This window comes from Phalacrocorax aristotelis, chromosome 7 (genome assembly GCF_949628215.1).
Source record: "Phalacrocorax aristotelis chromosome 7, bGulAri2.1, whole genome shotgun sequence".
NCBI lineage: Eukaryota > Metazoa > Chordata > Aves > Suliformes > Phalacrocoracidae > Phalacrocorax > Phalacrocorax aristotelis.
In genome coordinates this window covers 54,164,142-54,183,617 of record NC_134282.1, presented here as the reverse complement: position 1 = coordinate 54,183,617, position 19,476 = coordinate 54,164,142, and the positions used below count along the sequence as shown (strand labels likewise).

At 47.6% G+C, this 19,476-nt stretch overlaps 1 protein-coding gene across 11 annotated transcripts in view; it reads right to left on the bottom strand.

Annotated features, from left to right (window-relative positions):
* Nucleotides 1-19,476, bottom strand: part of GLCE (glucuronic acid epimerase) — a 56,488-nt gene that overhangs the window by 5,654 nt on the left and 31,358 nt on the right. For 9 of the 11 annotated variants that reach the window (XM_075100810.1, XM_075100802.1, XM_075100801.1 and 6 more), the window contains 2 exons: nucleotides 5,415-5,974; nucleotides 921-1,166 (listed from right to left, as the gene is read on the bottom strand). In XM_075100810.1, the coding sequence (XP_074956911.1) occupies nucleotides 921-1,166; nucleotides 5,415-5,961 (793 nt within the window). In that variant the 5' untranslated portion in view covers nucleotides 5,962-5,974. Of the gene's footprint in view, nucleotides 1-920; nucleotides 1,167-5,414; nucleotides 5,975-19,145; nucleotides 19,315-19,476 lie in introns of those variants that run through there. The other 2 variants (XM_075100812.1, XM_075100811.1) reach the window with 2 other exon arrangements.

The window sequence follows — 19,476 nt, the reverse complement described above, 5'->3', positions numbered from 1 at the left end:
CGTATTTATCTACTACAAAGACACAAGAGTGTTCGACAATCTTTTCCCTAGAGACCCAGGCCTAAGGTGCCAACTGAAAATTACTTCATTGTCTTTTTAAGTAATGGACTCATTAATTCTAATGGGTATTGATTGAGGAAAAATACATTACGTCCTTATTAACGAGCCTGTCCTAGCACAAAGGAAACTCTTGCATGAAATAATGAATTTCCCTGCTAAGTACGGAACGGAACGCGGTAAATTGAAGAGACGGCAACAAAATGCATCTTGCGCGTCTGCAGGTGAAGGAGAGCACCCAGATCGTCACTGTCCTCCCCCAGCCCTCTGCAAATACCTGCGCCGCACGTGGGCAGCCGCTCCCTCTCGCTGCCTTCTTTAAGGCAACTTGGCTAAGCCCGACCCAAGGTCTCATATTTCGCAAAAACAGTTGCATCCCGATGAAGGGAAAGCTGCTGGGTCCCACTGGAGAGCAGCACGTGCTACACTTGCTCCGGGCTGAAAATAGACCTTATCTATCGCCTGTCAGCACCTGCTTATCACACGTCAGCGCTATTTCCCAGGCTCCACGACTGGTTCCATTTATATATACATATATATATATATTTCTTTGCTTCTATTTTAAGACAGAAGCTGAAAGGCTCAGGAAGCGTGACCATAGCTTCTCGTTGCCCTCCATGCATACAGCCACCCATGTTCTCACTAAAATAGTGTTGAAAAAGCAGTGATGGAGAGAAAACAGGAGAAAGGGAAAACTCCAGAGGTACGGAAACGAGATGACATTCTCAGGTTGAGATCCTAAGGACGCAAAGTCACGCAGGATAAATGAAAACACGTTAATCCCAGCGAGTTAAAGCTCACCTGATAACATCTGTGCAAATTAAGGGACGTGGCTTAGCTGCCACGCACTTAGGATAACCCACCTGGAGCGACAAACTGCTTGACGCTCGTGAACTTGGCTTTATCAGATACTGTGGACAGAGAACAGCCTTTCGGCACTGTCCAGTCCACGGACCGGCCGGCTTTGTCCTTCTCTTCGGCCGTTTCGTACACCTCGACGTGAGGCGGTTTCTCCGTCAGGTTTTTACTGTAGTGACTTAACCCGTACTGTGCAATCTGGATGGGGTAGAAATAGCCTTGAGGTCCCCACTGCGTGGACAACGGCACACCTGGGAGAGAGGACAACAGCGAGTATTTTATCAGCACATTTTCAAAAAAACCCCAGTGCCTGCAGCCCTGCACACACCTCCTCCTTACCCCATCACTTCTTTCCTTCTAGCAAATGATATTTCTAGGCTTCACCGTTAGACCTGAGGAAAGCCCCGTTCAAGGAGTGAATCGCTGCCATTTACACCGAGATCCATGAGTAGTCAAAACTAGGCAGACTTGAGTGGCAGAGAAGTCCTTATCGTGGTCTTCCATGCATGCTCATTTAATTGCTTACTGAAACATTGTACTTATTTTAAAATAATATATTTTCAATGCCCTACCGATATTCCCCCCCTACCCCAGAGACCACTAGTTCTCCAAACAATGTTGTATCTAGCACAATCCCTTTAATGCCACACAAATCTTTGCAAGTTTAGCGTACATGTTGTTCCTAGATTTTGGTAAGAGTTACTTGATACTAAAAGAGCAATTTAGCCAGGATCTACAAATCTGCTCCAATTACCTTGGCTCCCCCAAGACCATTACAAGCGCAGTTTGAAGTGATGCCTGCAGAAACCAGCCGAGCTCTCCATGCAATACCAGCAGAATACGCCCCAGCTCTTCCACCCAAAGCTGTCCCTTGTCTTCAGAGCTACTGCTCCAGCCCAGCCATCCCTGGGATTAACTGTCCGCGCACGACTCCCTGACCCAAAGGCTGGCAGCCTCGCAGGAGAGCACGCTTCATTTAGGGGTAGGGTGATTTTAGATTTAAGAGTCTGCACTGACCAGAAGATCCCATCTGAGGCCACATCTGGAGTGCTGTGTCCAGTTCTGGGCCCCCCTAGTTTAAGAAGGATGTGGAACTGCTCAAGCAAGTCCAGCGGAGAGCTATGAGATGATGAGGGGACTGGAGCATCTCCCTTATGAGGAAAGGCTGAGAGACCTGGGCTTGTTCAGCCTGGAGAAGAGAAGGCTGAGGGGGGATCTCATCAATGCCTATAAATATCTGAAGGGCGGGTGTCAGGGGGATGGGGCCGGGCTCTTTTCAGTGGTGCCCAACGCCAGGCCAAGGGGCCACGGGAACAAGCTGGAACACGGCAAGTTCCACCTGAACATGAGGACAAACCCCTTTGCTGTGCGGGTGCCGGAGCAGGGGCACAGGCTGCCCAGAGAGGCTGTGGGGTCCCTTCCCTGGAGACATTCACCCCCCGCCTGGACGCGGCCCTGTGCCCCTGCTCTGGGGGTGCCTGCTCCAGCAGGGGGTGGGACGGGGTGAGCTCCAGAGGGCCCTTCCAACCCCCACCAGTCTGGGATTCTGCAACCCCCTGGAGCACCACCTCTTCTGAGGATTCGAAGCAGGAAGATCACTGAGAACATCTTCTGTAGCCTGACGGATTGGATTTCACGTGCAAAACCCATCGTATGAGCTCAGACAATGTCACATAGCCCAGCTCAATAGAAAACTTCCACCCTCCGTTACGATCGTTAGCAGAGACACACCTGCAGAAAACCCTGCCAAGCTCCAGGCTCTCCTCTGCCTGCCCTTCACCAGCTCCCAGGAGCTGCAGCCCCAAGGTTTGGGTGGAAAAACCTTCGCCCTATAAACTGCCTATTGCATCACCGGCTGCGTGGGAAATGGAAGCGAACTGTGTGGAGCAGACTTATTTATGCCCGTGCTTCCATAAGCAAGCAAACACACGATGTTTAAGATACGGATAAAACCAGGATCCTCCTAAAGTCCTGGATTTTATTTGGAACAAATTCCCAACCTCTAAACATGAATCCGAAGCGGGACTATATCACTGTGACCCTCTTGCAGGAAAGCAAGGATATTTCGTACTGTAAACCTTTGCATGCAGGCGAGAAAGGAAAAAAGAAGATGAAAATAAACAAGTTGGCATTTGCACCACTTTCCCCCTTGGCAACGTCAAGCTCAGAAACCAATTTCTTCTGAAATCTGGTACAATGAAAAGATTACTTAAACTAAATGTAAAAAGAGACATTTTCATACATATTTTGGTGTTTTGTGTTACTAATAAATATTACCGATGGAGACGTGACGGCTTACTGCTGCCTAAAGAGAAAACCATCATGGGAAATATTTAAATAGCCTGTATTATCTCAACTCCTGGAAGCCAGCTCACTTATCAACGCTAAACGTTTTCTGTTAAGGGTGCATGCACTGAGACTGAAAAATGCAAAAGAAGAAATCCGCTCGAAGAGCTTTACTTGAAATTTATACAAGATGACAAGATTAAATTCTCCAGGTCATAGGACATAACAACACATTAACCTTGCAGAAAGAGAGGAGGTAAAAATATAACATGAGGTTTTTTTTCCATCATGCAGCAATATGAGAATCTCTAGGGCGGGAATGATGCAAGGCAAGAGCCTAAAACTGTCTGAGAATGTATTTGAATATTAAAACCCCTTCCCTACAAACTACAACTATTTCTCTTCTCTGACCCGTTTGCTGGACGCCAATAACTCTATTGCCTTTACGAAACCCTGGCTCTGGCACCACTTTTCGCAGTGATGGGTCTTAAATCACATGCTGCGAAAAAGCAAGGCTTGTAGATAAATAACCACGTTGTTGAGCATTAAACTCGCTGGTCTCTTGAGGTTTAAGCGGAGAGCAGCTACGCGCAGCACCTCGCGCGCACATCTGGCAAGGCAAGGGGCTGCCGAGCCTGGCCTGGTTCTCAATTAGTTCTTACTGGATTTCAGCTTTTTGCTGAAAAACCTCAGGAGACCGCGGGGTCCGGCTGCAAGGGGCATCTCGCGCACCTTCCACATTTCATACGAAAACTGGTGGGGCTCCAAGACCTACGTCCAAGCCCGCCCCCAACAGCAAAAGCAGCACCCGTGGCTATTATTCATGTTCACAAGCTGTATTTAATCAGCAATGACTGTAGCAACTGGAAAGAAAAGCCATCTCCGCAGCCTCTCACAGCCGGCGTAAACCCTGAGCCGGGCAACGCTCACACGTAGCGGACGTGTCGTTACCAGGATGCATTCGCACCTTTGGGAGAGCCCCGAGTTTCAGAGCCTCGTTTCCCTTCCTTGGCAGATATAACAAGTTAAAAAAAATACTAATAAAAATGTGAGAGCAACCTTAAAAACAAAAAAACCCAAACCGACCGACCTACCCTATGCATTTGTGTATGTGAATCCTTTACAGCCAAATGAATGGCATGGCGTGCCAGCTTTCTGCAGGGACCGTACCATGGGTAGAGCTCATCAACATAGCAGAGCATCGCCGATCTCTGAGACGCATGAAAATTAATGTATTTTATTAAGTAAAAGTTGGGTCTTTAATTTATGAGGGGTCACAGTGTCACATTTCGTAATAGTTTTATAAAGTCGTTCATTTTTTAATATGAAACCTGACAAGAATTTTCTGCGATCAAGTCTTTGCCGAGATGCGGGAAGACCTTGTGTCCTAATTACCGATTGCACGGTTTAGCAAAAGTGCAAATTGGAAAGGTTTCACCATAAATTAATTTTATCCAGCTTCGATGGCCTGAGAGCTTTTTGACCCTGCGGCATTTCTCCGAAACCTCCTCGCCTTGCCGCGGGCAGCAGCACCGTTTGCAGGACGAGGCGAGGCGATGCCCTGCCTGCCCCGGGCGCGGCGGCGCCGATTTACCCGGCACAGGACGAGCGCTGGTAAGAGCTAATCCCACACTGCTGAGCAAAACCCTCCCCGCTTCCTCTGGAGCAGCCCAGCGGTGAAGGTTTGGCTGCTGCATCTCCAGCACTGCCCCAGCAACGTGAGGAGGTGGGATATTGTTAAAGCTGAAGACAAAAAACCTGAACATTAAGCTGCCTGTGAGCGGCCAGGCTGTTCCACAGGGCTGGCAGCGCCGTTTGCCTCGGGGCATGGGGCCGTATCTGTGCCTGCAGGGAAGCAGGAGCCTCCTCAGACAGCAGAGCCAGGCTTTTTTAGTTAATTTTAGATTTTAAAATAATTGTGGCTCCCTGACAGATACGACAAGTGTGAACAACAATGCCAAAACCCGATAGCGGCACCGTAAGAGAAGCGTCCGGCACCTTCAGAGTTTGCCGCAACCAGTAAAACCAGAGATCATAGAATCACAGAGATCATAGAATAGTTTGAAGCAGAGACTGTGCACCATTTCTCAAAGTTTGCCTTTTTTTTTTTTTTGAGCCTGTCGCAACAGAATTAAGATCACTTTGCACCTCAAACGACGGCAGCAAACTTTAAGAAGCATTTTAACTCTTAAAAATAAAAATACTCGACAAACCTTCAACACCACTTATGCACTTCACTCTGTCTCGAACCTCTACGTTGTAGCCCTCGAAGGACATGAAGACCCCGTCGGGGTGGTAAGGTGCTCGCTGTGTGTATACTTTGGAGTAGCTATGAGAGAATTCAAACCTGTCATAACCATCGTACTGAGCAATTTTCCCATAAACCTCAAAGTATTTCTCTACCCAGCTGAACGGCAGGAAGACCTCGTTGCCTTCCCTCCTCCCTTTAATGGTGTGCTCGTCATTGATCAGACAGTCAATCTCCTCGTACTTCAGCCCCGGGGCTTTGTTGCCGTTGAAGCCTCCCGCGACGGGGGGAGCCTTCTGCTGCTCCTGGGGCGATGCCTCCTCGCTCTGCTGCCGGGCCAGGTCGCTCTCGGAGGCGGCGGCGGCTCGGCGCTCGGGGCCGGCGAGGCTGCGGGGGAACGGGCCGGCTCTGTCGGAGGAGCATCGGTTCCAGAGCAGCACCGTCACCAGGGTGAAGAGGGCGCAGATGATGATCAGAGTCTTGTAGTTGACCCGAGCTGCCAAGCAACGCATATTCACACCATACCTGCAACACAGAGAGGGGAAAGCTTTTCAAGTGGCAGTGCTTAAAGCCGGAGCTGGTGGTTCTGCTCATTCAGAGCCCCAGCCAAAGCCTGTCCGTCGGGAGCATCGCCACACACACACACCATGATGGTCTTCGGTGGGAAGGGGACAGGCAGGGGCCACCTAGAAGAGAATTTGGGGTCTTCCAGCTCTGCGTAAGCAACGAGATCAAACCTACCGAGCCCTGATTCACCCCCCTGCTGTGACAACAGGTTGTTTCACCAAACGCAAAGAAGCAGCGGCAATTGCGGGGGAAAATGAAATGAAAAGCTTGATGTTAATGAGATGCTCAGCAGCCACCGGGAACTGGCGAACAAACTCTCACTGGCCTCGGTGCGCAGGAGGAAGAGAAATCCTCAGCAGAATATAACCGCCACCTACCCAGCACCACGAAAGAGGGATTTCCAACAAAACAGCTCTATGACCAAAACCCAAAGGCTAGAAATATCCCCAGTTCACACAGCTGAAATCACTGAGAGAGCTACTAAAACCAGATGGCTATTTTTGCCTTTTTTTTTCTTTTTTTAAAGCACACACTATAAGCGTTTTTCCTAGATGAAAACTCAACACTCAAGGCTGGATCAGTTCTTGATGTTACCGTGCCTCAAATACGCTTTTAGAACAATAACACGTACGAGGAGGAGCAAGCGGGCTGGGAACCGAGGACTTCACAGCCCGAGCCCTGGCGGGGACGGTGCCCGCGGCCCTGAGCCAGCCGCCTCCTGAAGAAGCGAAGGAAGGACTGGGAAAGCACGGGACCGTCCCCGGGGACAGGACCTCCATGGTCACGCTCGGGGCCTCACGTGTCCTGGTCCCCCAGGAGAAAGCAGAAACTATGTAAACCCTCTCTCTCGGGATTTTCTTTTTTGTCTCTGGAAGATAAACCTCCTGCTTGTACGAAGCGCACCCCAACCCCACCGTTACAGCCCTGGAAAGGGGCAAGGCTGAGCAGCACGGAAATAAATCCAGCAGTTGATGAGATGTAAGCACGTTTGCTCGGAAGACCCTCCTTTTGCTGAGGAGTGAAGACCTTCAGACAAATGACACGTGCATTTTTCAAATGTGCAGGAATATTTAAGATACACTTCATAAAACCCTTATTAAAACACAAGTTTAATTTCGCCTCCCTAGCAAGCCGCAGTACCAAAGCCGCTGAGTTAAGTTTTAAACCCTTTGCTTAATTGCAGCCCCATTGGACGTCCCCAGGGACCGCTCGGCCGATGAGCCGGGGGGCTCGCGTGGGCCCCGGCATGCCCGGGGATGCTCCTGCGCCCGGCCAGTGGCTATTTCAACAGGGTGCTCCAGAAACGGCTGCAGATGTTATAGATATTCTGCTGATCGGCAGGAGTTAAACCATATAGCAATTAAAAGGAGTTTCACCTCGAGTTCCACACACCCCACCCCCCCAATCCTTTTTAAATGGAAATAATCAATTATCTCTCACCAGTTTTATGCTTCCATACTGTAAGCACCATCTGGTCATTTAAAACTGGGCTTTAAAAGATAAGTGTCTTATTTTCTGAAAGCCTAGTTTACTACAAGCTTTTAGGGAACATAAATTTATATATAATTGTATTTTTATGGAAATGCTAGCATAAGAATAAATCCAATTTTCTGCATCAGCAGATAATTTTTAGTGATGATGCTTTCAGGATGACCTCAACAAATATGCTCTGCTCTTTTTACACAAAGGGATAATTCACTTTTAAATGGGGAATGACATTTCTGACACACTTCACCTCTACCTATAAAACTCAGAATTAATTAAGCCATCTGGATTACCAGGGGATGGGGAGAAGGGGAAGGGGGAACACCATCACCACACTTTTTACATCCCTACCACCCCATGCCCGTTAGTCCATGGCTTTAAACAGAGCCCGTCACTGCGAAAAGGTCCTGGCTGTGTCATTATACACAGCTTTTCTTTCATTTGGGTTCTGCTGCCTTGGACAGTAGGGCATTTGGAGCAGCACAAAGGGTTTGCAGCTCCAGGGAAGAGCAGGAGATGCTGCAGGTCGAGTCCAGCCGCATCCGCAGCTTCCTGGCAACGCTGCTGAAATATTTAGTTTTTATGAACTATAAATGAACTGAAGAGGACTCGGAAAGAAAAGGGGAGTATTTTCAGAGAGTCATCGCATTAAGGCTCACCAGTCACCAAAAAAAAATATATAAATCTAGAAATATCAGTGGAGGAGAAAGGCTTATTACATGTTAAATGGATAGATGGATTTTTATTCAACTGCAGAAAAAAAAAAGAATTCAGAATTCCAACAGTAGAAAGAGGTAATTTAAACCCACAAAGGGGCCGTGTTAAATTGGTTTATTCCCTCGCTGCTCTTACGAAAAGGATTTCATCGTACCATACTTAAAAGATTTAAGGAGTACAACACGGGAAAGTAGTTTTAAGGTATGAAGTAATATAACCACGAGACCCACGTTTGTTTTCTCCTCCCGTTGCCTCTCCAAGGCTGTGCACCGAAACATCTCCCACCGAAACCTGAAGGCGCAAGCTGTTTATCGTAAAAGTCGATCCTGATCCCTCGAGCAACGGTGGAGCTACAGGTTTTAAAGGGCAGATACTCCTGAGAAGTCTGGCTAAAACTCCTTTAAGTCCCCTGCTGAATTACTACGGCGAGCTACAGAAACGGCTGCAGCAGAGCGATGCTCTGCTGGTATTTACAGCTGGCCCACAGCGACAGCGCAAATGATCTATAAATTAATACTTGTTTAGTTTTTACACAGTTTACGCTTATGCAGTCGCTGCACAAGTTATATAAATTCTAATTAAAACACACCGAAATACCATTCCTTACAGAGTGAGCGACTCGTTTCAAACGTATCCCAAACCGGGGATGCAATTAGAGAAACTCATTTTGCCAATTCAAGTGAGGTGTCAAGGCTCCCGAAACACTGTTTTTAATACAAAGAACAACTGGGTTAGATAAAAATAAAGTCTTGATAGTGCTGCTTTATTAATGATGCCTAGAAAAAAGGGCGAATCTGGGTATTCCGTGCTGTGAATTAGGACTCCACAGCCGCAGCTGTGTATCTGAGAACGACAGATCCCGTTCCGGTACCCAGTTCTTACATAAAACCACGTTATTCGCGGTCTAAAAATATGTGTGTCTGTCTTAGGAAACCCCTCATATGACAGGGTTTTTTTTGGATCTGCAAAGCTGTGTTGAATATATTAAAAGTAAGAATCTCTCTCAAATCCAGACTATTGTGAGCAATGGCTTCACCATTTCCTTTAGATCAACGCCAACATCGGCCCAAACAGTAATTCTGCGGTTCATCACTTTGCTCCCCTCCAGGTGTGGGAATTAACTGGAGAACTACCACGATATTTAGCATTTCTTTGGTTTTCCAAGAACCATCAAATATAACTGTTTCAATAACCCGTTCCAGCTTCTTTAAGACACCTCAGTGGGAGTTACACAGAGGTGTGAATCTGGAAACGTTACATCCCAGCAGATGCTGTATCCCACATCCTCCTCTGTTAGAGATAAATTTTCCCTTGCAGCAGATGACGAGATTGATGCAACATTTCCAGGCAGAGACGCGTCCACTGAATCCTCCTGACTTTTCTGTAGTGCCGTTGACACTCGCACTACCTGCACCTGCCAAGGATCTTAAGCTGAACCTAATTTTCACTGAACAGCAGAGCCTTTTCTTGAATTCATCTGGGTTGGTGGTTGCACCTGATGATCCGAGAGGTCTTTTCCAACCTTAACGATTCTATGATTAACTTCTGTCCTTTGGTTTTATTTTTTAAAATTTTATATTATCGACATTGCGTTTTCCTTTGGCATTATAAAATGCTGCATTTTATATAGTGTAACAGCGATTGTATTTACTGCCAAAAACCAGGAAGAGGCCTCTATCTTTCTGAAAATCCCGAGATGACAGAGCAAAATTTCAAGCACAGGAACGAAGACACCTCTCCTCCACCGTCACCGTGCTCTACATGAAATACCAACCACCCAGGAAACAGGACAGTCCCTGGCTTAGTCTGAACAGCTCTGGAAGAAAAGGAAAAGCAAAAAGCATAATATAATTGAGAAACAGGAGAACAACAACTTCTCTAGGAAACCCTACAAAAGGGTGAAGCAAAGAAGCTGTGGTCCCTCGGAAAAGGAAGATTCTGTTGCTTCTGGGCAACTTGTGAGGGTTTTATTGAAGGGCTTTTCCCTACAAGATCAGCCATTCCCGATTTAAGCTGTTTTAACAGATCTCTGCTAGCGTATTGTCCTCCCAGCCCCCAAAAGTAGTGCTGCTGTTGAATCCTCGTCATTTGGAGCTTACTGTAGCGTGAGCAGGATGGGTTTGATCCCCTGCGCTCCTCCACGAGTGCAGCGGAGATGGATGCATCCAAGACTAATTCATTTTCATATTGTATTTTCAAAGCAGAGATAAAATAATTAACGTACAATTCCAGTTATGCAGTTTGCCTTTTCGTGGCCCTTACACAAGAACAAAATGCAATTTCTTTTCCTGCTGAATGCTCATAAAGCCAGTGACAGAAACACTGGACGCGCTTCGTGGGAGAGCAGGGGGCGATGGGCGGGCGGAGGAGAGGACGGGCACCAAGTCCCAGGCAGAAACGCTCGGCACAGGAACCATCCCGGTGCTTCACTCGCCATTGCTCAGCTTCAAAGCCGAGGATGCAGCAGGAGGCTTCTCTCCTGGATATAATCATCGACACAGTCCGTTTGTAAATCCAATGGGCAATGCTGCAGTCGTTTTGTGCACGGTTGTGTTCGTAAGCAATACTCTCCAGCACAGGAAGACCTCGGGGTATTTTCTAGGTGGGAAGACACAGCATCATCCTCACCTCCCGGCCGGGGGGAAAGGGAGGATGCGCTCCCATTTCTGCTTTCACAGTCTTAATCAATGCGATGTGGTGAATTCATTTTAAACCAAGCGGCGTGGAAGCGGGTAACCTGCAGCAACCCTCGGACTTACCATCCCAGTCGTGTTTTAGAAAGTGAGATTTAGTCTCTGCGGAGGGGTGAGATTTCAGTGCTGCTGCTGTCCTTCTGCCCACGAGAGCATTTTATCTCCAGCGCTTGTGCCGGTCCTCGCAGGGTCTGGGCTTCCACAGCCTGGACGTATTTCAAGCGGAATGGGAAGGCTCTGCTGCCAGGAGGACCCCGAAGCAGCAGCACAGCCCTGCTGCCCAGAGCTTCCAAAAACCTTCCAAAAAAACCCCTCACATCTTCAGGTGTTTTTCAAGTCTCCGTGGCATTCAGGGTGAAAAAAGACAGACTATTAAAACCGCGTCACGTGCTGACACGGGACACAACATTTTGCATAAGGGCTGATGCGTTTTACCCAAGCTAGAGGAGAGAATTATTTAAAGCCTTCTTGCAGCTCCCAAAGGTCCCACCTGCGCAGGTTACCAGTGACACTGCGGTGACAGTGACAGCAGGATGAATGCAGACAGGACTACAGCTCCTGGCCATGTGCTTTTATTTATTTTTAACCATTAAGCCCATTTCACCTGGGCGACACAGATAGGAACCGCGCATTTAGCCAAGCGTGCAACGCGAGCTGCCGGTGCTACTTCAGTGCTGTCAGTTATTTTTTTGCTCACGTTGCATGGATCAGCTTTTAATAAACCAGATCAATGATTCTGCAACTGAGAGATAACTCACATTTAACTTGAATTAAAAGCCCCAGAGGACGCATCACGTGCAGCAAGAGCCCAACTTCCACGGCTCTGCAACCACCCTGCTCACACAAGCAAAGAGCACAAAGTGTTTTGAGCCGGTTAAAAATACCAGACGTCTTCCTGAACAAATAACCGAGTGAGGACCCAAGAAACCACACCACAAAGTACATTCCCCAAGAACACGGCGGCTGGCAGCAAGTTAAAGCGTTCGCATTTAAATTCTCTGTGTTTAAACAATAATCAAAAGTAAGTTGCCGGCTGAGTCTCAGAGGTCTCCGACAGTCCAGCACACCAGCTCTGTGTTTGCTCGGTAGGAAGACAGACAGTATTTTTACTTAAGACGAGGGATTTCTGCTGAGGAGTGATAAGCTACCTATTTACTTTGAAGCCTCTATGCCAGGTTAAGCTATTTAGTACAGAGAAAAAAAAAACAAACCTGAACAGTGACTGCCAATCTGAGATAGGTACAATGAAATATTTAAAGAAAAGATATACCACACAGTTTAACAAAATAAAGCAACAGGACTAGAACTTCAACATATACCCAGAACTAAAAGCTATTCTCTGTTACACAAACCTCAGACAGAAGTTTTACCCCAATTCCCGTTTATTACATGCAGAAAAGTACTATTTAGGCTAGTCGTGACAATGTTATATAATAGAAAACCAAAGAACTCGGGAATTGCCTTCAATAACTGTGCAAAATTCTTTTCGATAATTGTAAGGGCATCAGAATTTCAGATCCTTTGCCAAAGCTCACTTACGCCTCAGAATGTGATATTTATGAATCACCTAACTTCCCGGCAGCTCCGCATTTCCCAAACACGTTTTACCTGCGTTGTCAGTCTGCTCCCGTTGGCTCCTCAGACTCACTTCCTATCATTTGCTTCAGTAGGCACTTGCTTCCCCACTACGCATACAAACCAGCGCTCTGCTGCCAAACACTGGACCCGGAGGTGTTACGCATTGAGGAAAACCATTACAACTACTCTGGCAATACGTACAGTTTATCAGAGCGCTAACCTGGGCAAGCTGGTTTCAACAGACAAGCCTAGCTTCTAATATTTTATCCATACTTGATTTGCCCAGAGCCTGTACTCAGTATTTTAATACGTAGCGCATTGTCAAGATTGCGTGTTTTCCCCTGAAGTGCTAGGAAATGACAAGTCTACCAACAGGAATGAATCTATCTACCACAAGTGAATCTAGATTACCAGCCTCTCCACTGGCTCTTCAGCACAGATTTACTATCTAATCCTCACTGCTTCTTCCAGTGCTCCATCTGTCGATGATTAGACAGAGAGGACCTAAAATATAAAGTGAAGAAGCCACATCTAGCAGCTTATCCTACAGTTTTCCAGTCCAATTAGAGCCTAATACAGCTTTATGTGTATCAACACATCTCTAACGGAGCATCAAAGTGCGCAGCTATATAATAGTTAATTCAAAAAGTCAAAATACTTTTCTATGGATACCGATGTTGTCATTTCTTGTAAGAAACTGAGGTTTGCATTTCATTTCAGCATCAGGCACATTCAGTGCTGGTGTCGGTGCAGCTACACAATTTGCAAGGTTTTCAAGCAGGTTTAGCTGCTGCCTCCAGACACTGCGCCCCACCCTCGCCCCGCTCCCCCACGGGACGGCCGCCTTCTCCTGCCCCCTGGACAGACGGATGTTTCTCTGCACGCAAGACGCTTAACACAAGTTAGAGCAAACTATTTCCCCGTGCAACAGCAGGGTTTTAATGACACACAGGCCTTTGACTGTCACGCAATCAGGAGCGGTTTATGAACTAACATTGGAAAAAAAAATATGGAAAAAGTGGAAAACATTTGCACACTTCGCTGCAATGAAGTGGACAAGTTGTGTCAAGACTTGACGAGGTCCTGGATAACCCAGTCTAAGCCCTGCTTTCAACAGGAGGTGGGGCTAGATGATCTCCAGATGCCCCCTGCAACCTCGACTTCTCTACGAATCCACAATAAGATGCACAACTCTAGAAGGCGCGTTGATCTAGTCAACAGAAAACACAAGACCTGTTTAGGTTGATCCTACAAAGCAAGCACTCGTCTCCTTAACCTCTGCACGTGCTGCACACTTGCAAAAGCACTCATCAGCCTGCATTAATTTAAAAAACATCTAGCATAGCGCAAAGAGTAACTGTATTCCAAACTAGATAGACAGAAAAATATTTCTTTTAAGCTGCTAGGAGGGCATTCCCTTGGCCTGCACCGCAAACGACGGGTTTATCCGTATTTCTTTGCACAACTGCTTGGCCCGTATGCATTCAGAGCAGCCGGCCAGTGCCGGCCGCTGCAAAGGCTCTCAGGCACCAGAGAGACTACTGAGGTGCCTTTGTTTTCCTAGTAGATCCAGCACAGAATATCACTACCAAACTTTGAAGATGAAGTTACTTGCGTATCATACTTTTAGGCCATATCAGGAAAACCAGTTAGCAGGGACTGCTGCTGCAATTACGAGCCCATTTACGGTACAGTCTAATAAATCTACTTGCTTTCCAGATGGATTAAGCTATTAAACCTCTCACTAATGGCACAAACAATAACTCCAAAACCTAGCTGCTGCTTACAGAGGCATTACACTGCCTCTTTCCAAGCTATCAAGTATTATATTGTTACCACCCAAGTTAATGAAGCAAAAGATGAAACCATTTCATCAGTCTCCCTTACATATAGGCTTCAAAAGCAGCGCCCGAGCAAGTCTCAAGGCAGCAGCATTAAGGGCTCTAACAGGGCTCTCAGGAGGAGCCCAGCAATGTTATTTCAGGGAGGTGGGCTCTGTCTTCAGGCAGGAACGGAGAGCCCAGCGCATCGCTGGTTTTACAGCACCGCCATCTCTTCCCGAAGCGCTATTCCAGGCGGCACTAGCTGTGGCCGTGACCGGCTATGGGCCGATTTGGCTGACATTCAGCTCAAATTGCTTTTCAATCAGCTGTACCTTTCTGACAGCACATCCAACCGCCGAGCAAACGCCAGCTGGGAGGGGAAGCAGGGCAGCACACGCAGCCGTCGCCTCGGGCTTCTGCGGGGCTCGGGGGCTGAGGAGCTCCCACCAAACCACCCCAGCGACCCGGGTGAGGTTCAGCAATTTTAAGCAGTAACTGAACTGTCGGTTCTGCTTTACGGCGACCCTGGGACCTACGGGGGAAAATAACTACAACTGCCAACTGTGTTTAACTCACGGAAGCGAGCATAGGTATGCATTCTGCTTGCGCTGCCAGGCACAGGCATTGGTTCTGCTAGCTTTTTCTGCTCAGCAACGCGTTGCTGCCTTCCTAGAACAATGTAAAATGCATCATTCCATCCCTCTGCCTTCATTAAGTAAAAACACAACAACAAACCAAATGGGGGAAGCCCCTTACTTACACCTTCTTCTTTCCAGTGCTGTTTGATGAGATGTGATGAGCAGACTACCAGGAAAGGTCTCACTGTGGGTTAATCATTCACAGCAAGCAAAAAAAACATCTAAATAAGGCGACTGCGGGCTGCATTTGCTACTTTGTGGACATAGACAGATCACCTCCTCCATCCCACCATGCAGCCTGGCTGGCAGCAACAAGCAATTGGATCATTTTGTTCCTCTGGATCATTAGTAACTTCCTCCTAACGAGGCATCTGATCACGGCTCTGAAGAAGAAAAAGCAGGCTTCACATCAAAAAAGAGCAAGCAGATGTCCTTCCTCCCTCCTCACCCTCCCCAAGCTCCCATCTTCCCCCCCAGCAGGAGCTGGTGGGTCCCCGGGAGCTGGGCGCCCCGGGGCGATGCCTCAGCCCCCCATCCAAGAAGGGTTCCACCAGGGAGGAAGACAGCGAGCCAGCTCGCACACAAGCATTCGAACTACTTGAATCCTCAGCTGTGAGGAGTACCAGTAATCTCAAAGGTTCCTAAGAGTGTACTTTGATCAATTTACATTAACCAGCCAGATGTTTTTACCTAAGTGAAATACCTTGATTGACACCATTTTTGTCCTCAAAACCAGCCTCCGCGGTACCTCCGTCACCAGCTCCTGCAGTCTCCATACAGGTCACATTTAATCATCCGCGCTGGCAACTATTACATTATCGTGCCAGCTCCTATTTGTTACTGACTTATTAAAGAAGAGAAGCATTTTATACTGATGACAGAGAGCAGCAAAATTTTAAATGAGTATAAATCCCCATCCCTGCGCTGCTCTGGCAGCAGCTCTCGCGTCCGTGGGCACCTGCTCGCGCTGAACAGCGCCATGGTTTTCACTGCAACTATTTGCCTTTCCCAAAATACACGTATTTGAGCTCAGAAGTCATTTTTGTCCGAAAGTGACTTTAACTGCTTATTGGAATGAGCGCGATACAGGACATTTAACAGCTACAATTACAGCTGTGGTCCTTGCAACACATCATATCCCCAAACACCCACGTACCCGCTCGGTTACGCTGAATAATTGTGAAAACGTGCTAACATAAAAAGAACACACATGGTTTTGGCAGAGCTACCTCTAATGGACCGATACGCTGATTTATATCCTAAGACAACTTTGGTGCCAGAAAGCCTGCAGTACCTGCCAGCGGGTTAAATCATTATAACCTTTTTCTTAAAGGTGGGGAGGTATTTTACATTTAAGCCACGGTCAAGGAATAGTCAAATTATAAGGAGAAGAAAGGTCGCACGTTTAAACAGTAACATAGCATGTTCTTTCTAATGGGGACGGGAGCCACCCCAGCCGCACGGCTGTCTGGAAACTCATAACTCAGAGCGGAGCTTTCTGCTGGAGGCCAGCATGTAAAGCCAAACTCCTTTAGTGCAAGGACTGATCCAGTACAGCGGCAGTAATTTACATTTTGATCGTGCCACTGGAGACAAGATAAGCCACGCAACTCATGGTCTATTTAGCCCTAAAAAGTCAGAACATATCTACTTTGGAAACCCCTTTCTGCTGCTCAACATTATGCACGTAGATCTTTAAGGTTGGCGAGACAGAAAAAAAAACAAAAGCAGAGTTTTCCCCCTCCTGCTTCCCTTTTCACGGCATGGTGAACAGCCACCAAACCTACACACCTGCGGTAAAGCTTGGAGGGTCTTTTAGAGAAAAAAAAATGCCAAACCCTGCTTTTCAAGCCACAGATACAGGATTTCCAACCTAATTCTAAGCTGGATTTATGAATCCTACAAAAAGCCCCCAGTGTTCATGGTGCACATACCAGAGCAACGCAGGACACAGCATCTAGCCGTGCATCGCTACATACCTCAGCACGTCTATGGCTTATAGCAAAAGAACTTAAATAATAGCATCAACTCTTTGCTTAAAGAAGCAGCTGTAACAAAGCAAAAAGGCCATGTCTTCTTTCATCCAGCCCGATATTACTGCCTGCTTCAGGACAAGTTTTGCACTACCCCGATCCGATTGCGGGAAGTCATCTGGGGCTCTTCCTTACTGCCTACCTGTCTCTGCTGAGAACGTACATTGGCTGAACTAAAATGCAAAGCCTGAAGCTTGGTTTCCCTCAGTTTTGAAAAGGAGAGGGCAACACTGAAAACCCCCCTCACTGGCAGACCCGCGGAGCTTCTGCTGATTTCACAAGCGGATGCGTTTTCCCTGGAAATTCATGGAAAACAAACGCATGAGCTAGGATCAGAACGAGATTTTTCACTACCGTTTTACTGTCTTATCAGAAATGCTTGGAAGTTGTCTCGTGCAGTTACGTACACGTTAGCAACTACAGCCTGCAACTCAATTCTTTCACCGGATGGGCAGCCAGGCCTGACACCCAGCCCGCTGGCAGCTGAGCTCTGTCTCCTTTGCTTTCCTGATGCACTGGGAAATGGCGGCTCTAAGTATCGAGCAGCCAAAGCAGCACGAGCTTCCTTCATCCTGCAAAAATGTGTTTATCTCAGCGTGTGCTTTGGGAGACCTTTTATACAAATGGAAAAGGAAAAGCTTTTACCCTGGTGCCAACGGGCAGCGGAGCTCAGCGACCCCGACCGCGTTAGACCTGTTGACTCTCCTTGGTGCCCAGAAAGGCCCACGTTCACTTTGTGCTTTTCATTTCTTCCCTACCAGGTTCCCTCTAGGAGTTTCCACTAACAAAATCCTGATTATTTAGAACATCATCGCATTCTTCCTGCCGTTAAGCAGCCCGATACGCAATGTGCATTTTAGTGGGAAAGACGGAGCGGCGTTTTCTTTCCCGACAGGGTTTCACGGACAGTAACAGGGCGGACGGAGACGCAGGCACTTCTGCTGCCAACTCATTACAACGCCGACAAGAATTCAATACAACGTGTGCTCCAAATTACATCTCGGACAGCTGGCAAGTAGTTGGCGTGCCTGCTCGCATACAGCCTTCAAATAAAAATAGAAGAACCCTTCTAGTCCGAACACCGCCACCATTTAAAAGGCGCGGGCACTCTTGGAGAGTGCACGCACCTCGCCCTAAAAAAATCACACACGGCTCCTATCAAGCAGGTGAACTTGGAAAACGCGGCCCAACCTCTTCACGAGAGCACGTTTTTGTTTAGCAATCGCTTGCGAGCTTCACGTAATTCCTGCAGTTAATCGTGACTTATCTTCCAGTAAGCGACGGCGGCACACGAGCGCGCTGCGGGAGCCAGTGTCACAGCAGTAAATGCATCGGCGGTTCCCTCACGCGCTGCTGCCAAGCGCTCCCCTGAAAGCTCAAATCTCTGGGAAGCCCCAAATCCCCCAGTTTTGCTTCGCTGATGTTTACAGTTTGTTCTTGGCCTAAACCACTCGCAGCTGAACTCTCACGTGTTTCACTGGCTTTTTCTTTCACCATGCAAAAAACAGAGGTAACACTGCTTATAGCAGAGAAATAAATAAAATCTGTTTTAAGTTAGAGGAACTGGCTAAAACCACCTCATTTTTCTAGCTGAGCAAACCCTGGCACTCCGTACGTATGGTTCTCGGGGAAGGAGTCACTGATGGTAGTTACCCAGTTGCAGAATTAAAGGTTTCAGTGAAAGTTTGCTGCTTCAACTAAATACTTGTAAAGAGAATGACGTGGGCAACAATAAGAAACGTCGCTTAAAAACGTTATTAAAGGCACTTTGCCAGGAGGTTTTCAAGCAAGCTTTGGTTATAATTGCTTTAATGGGTATTTTCTCATAGTGTTCACGTAAAAGAAAACAACTGAGAATACTTTGCCTCAAAGTACATCACGTAACATGCAAGTAGTGGCCGAGCCTCGATACTGGTAAACACAAGCTAAGCAGCAACATCAAGTTTTCGATACACGCTGGTCTGAACAACAAATAGAGAGAGCAGAGACCTCGGAGATGGCCACCCCGCGGTTTTACAGCCAGGCTTAGACCCAGCCTGGCCGCGTAAACCAGCGCGGAGGGGCACCAGGAACGTCCGATGCTGAGATAAAGCAGTGCCTGTGCACGGCCGCACTTCGGAACTATCGCTTTCTAAGGAGCCGTACGCAAAAAATATACGCACCAGGTAGGGGCGTCCGTGCTGTAGGCAACGGGGAGCGGGGTCGAGGCGGAGGAGCAAACACCCGGCAGCGGGGTCTCCGGTCCACGTGAGGTCTGTTTCTGGGGAGAGTTGCTGTGTTTCCTTCTCCTAATCCTTCAAATCAAGCTCTGTCTGGCACTTCATTCTCCAAATAACAGCCCGGCCCAGCAGAGTTTATGTTTAGACTCTGGCATTAACCCTGGCAAATGTGTGTGGAAACCTTCTGTTTCTAGATGTTTTCATATTCCGCATGCCAGAGATTACTGGGAGGCAGCAGCGCTGGGTACTGAGGAGACCAAGATAACGCACAAAT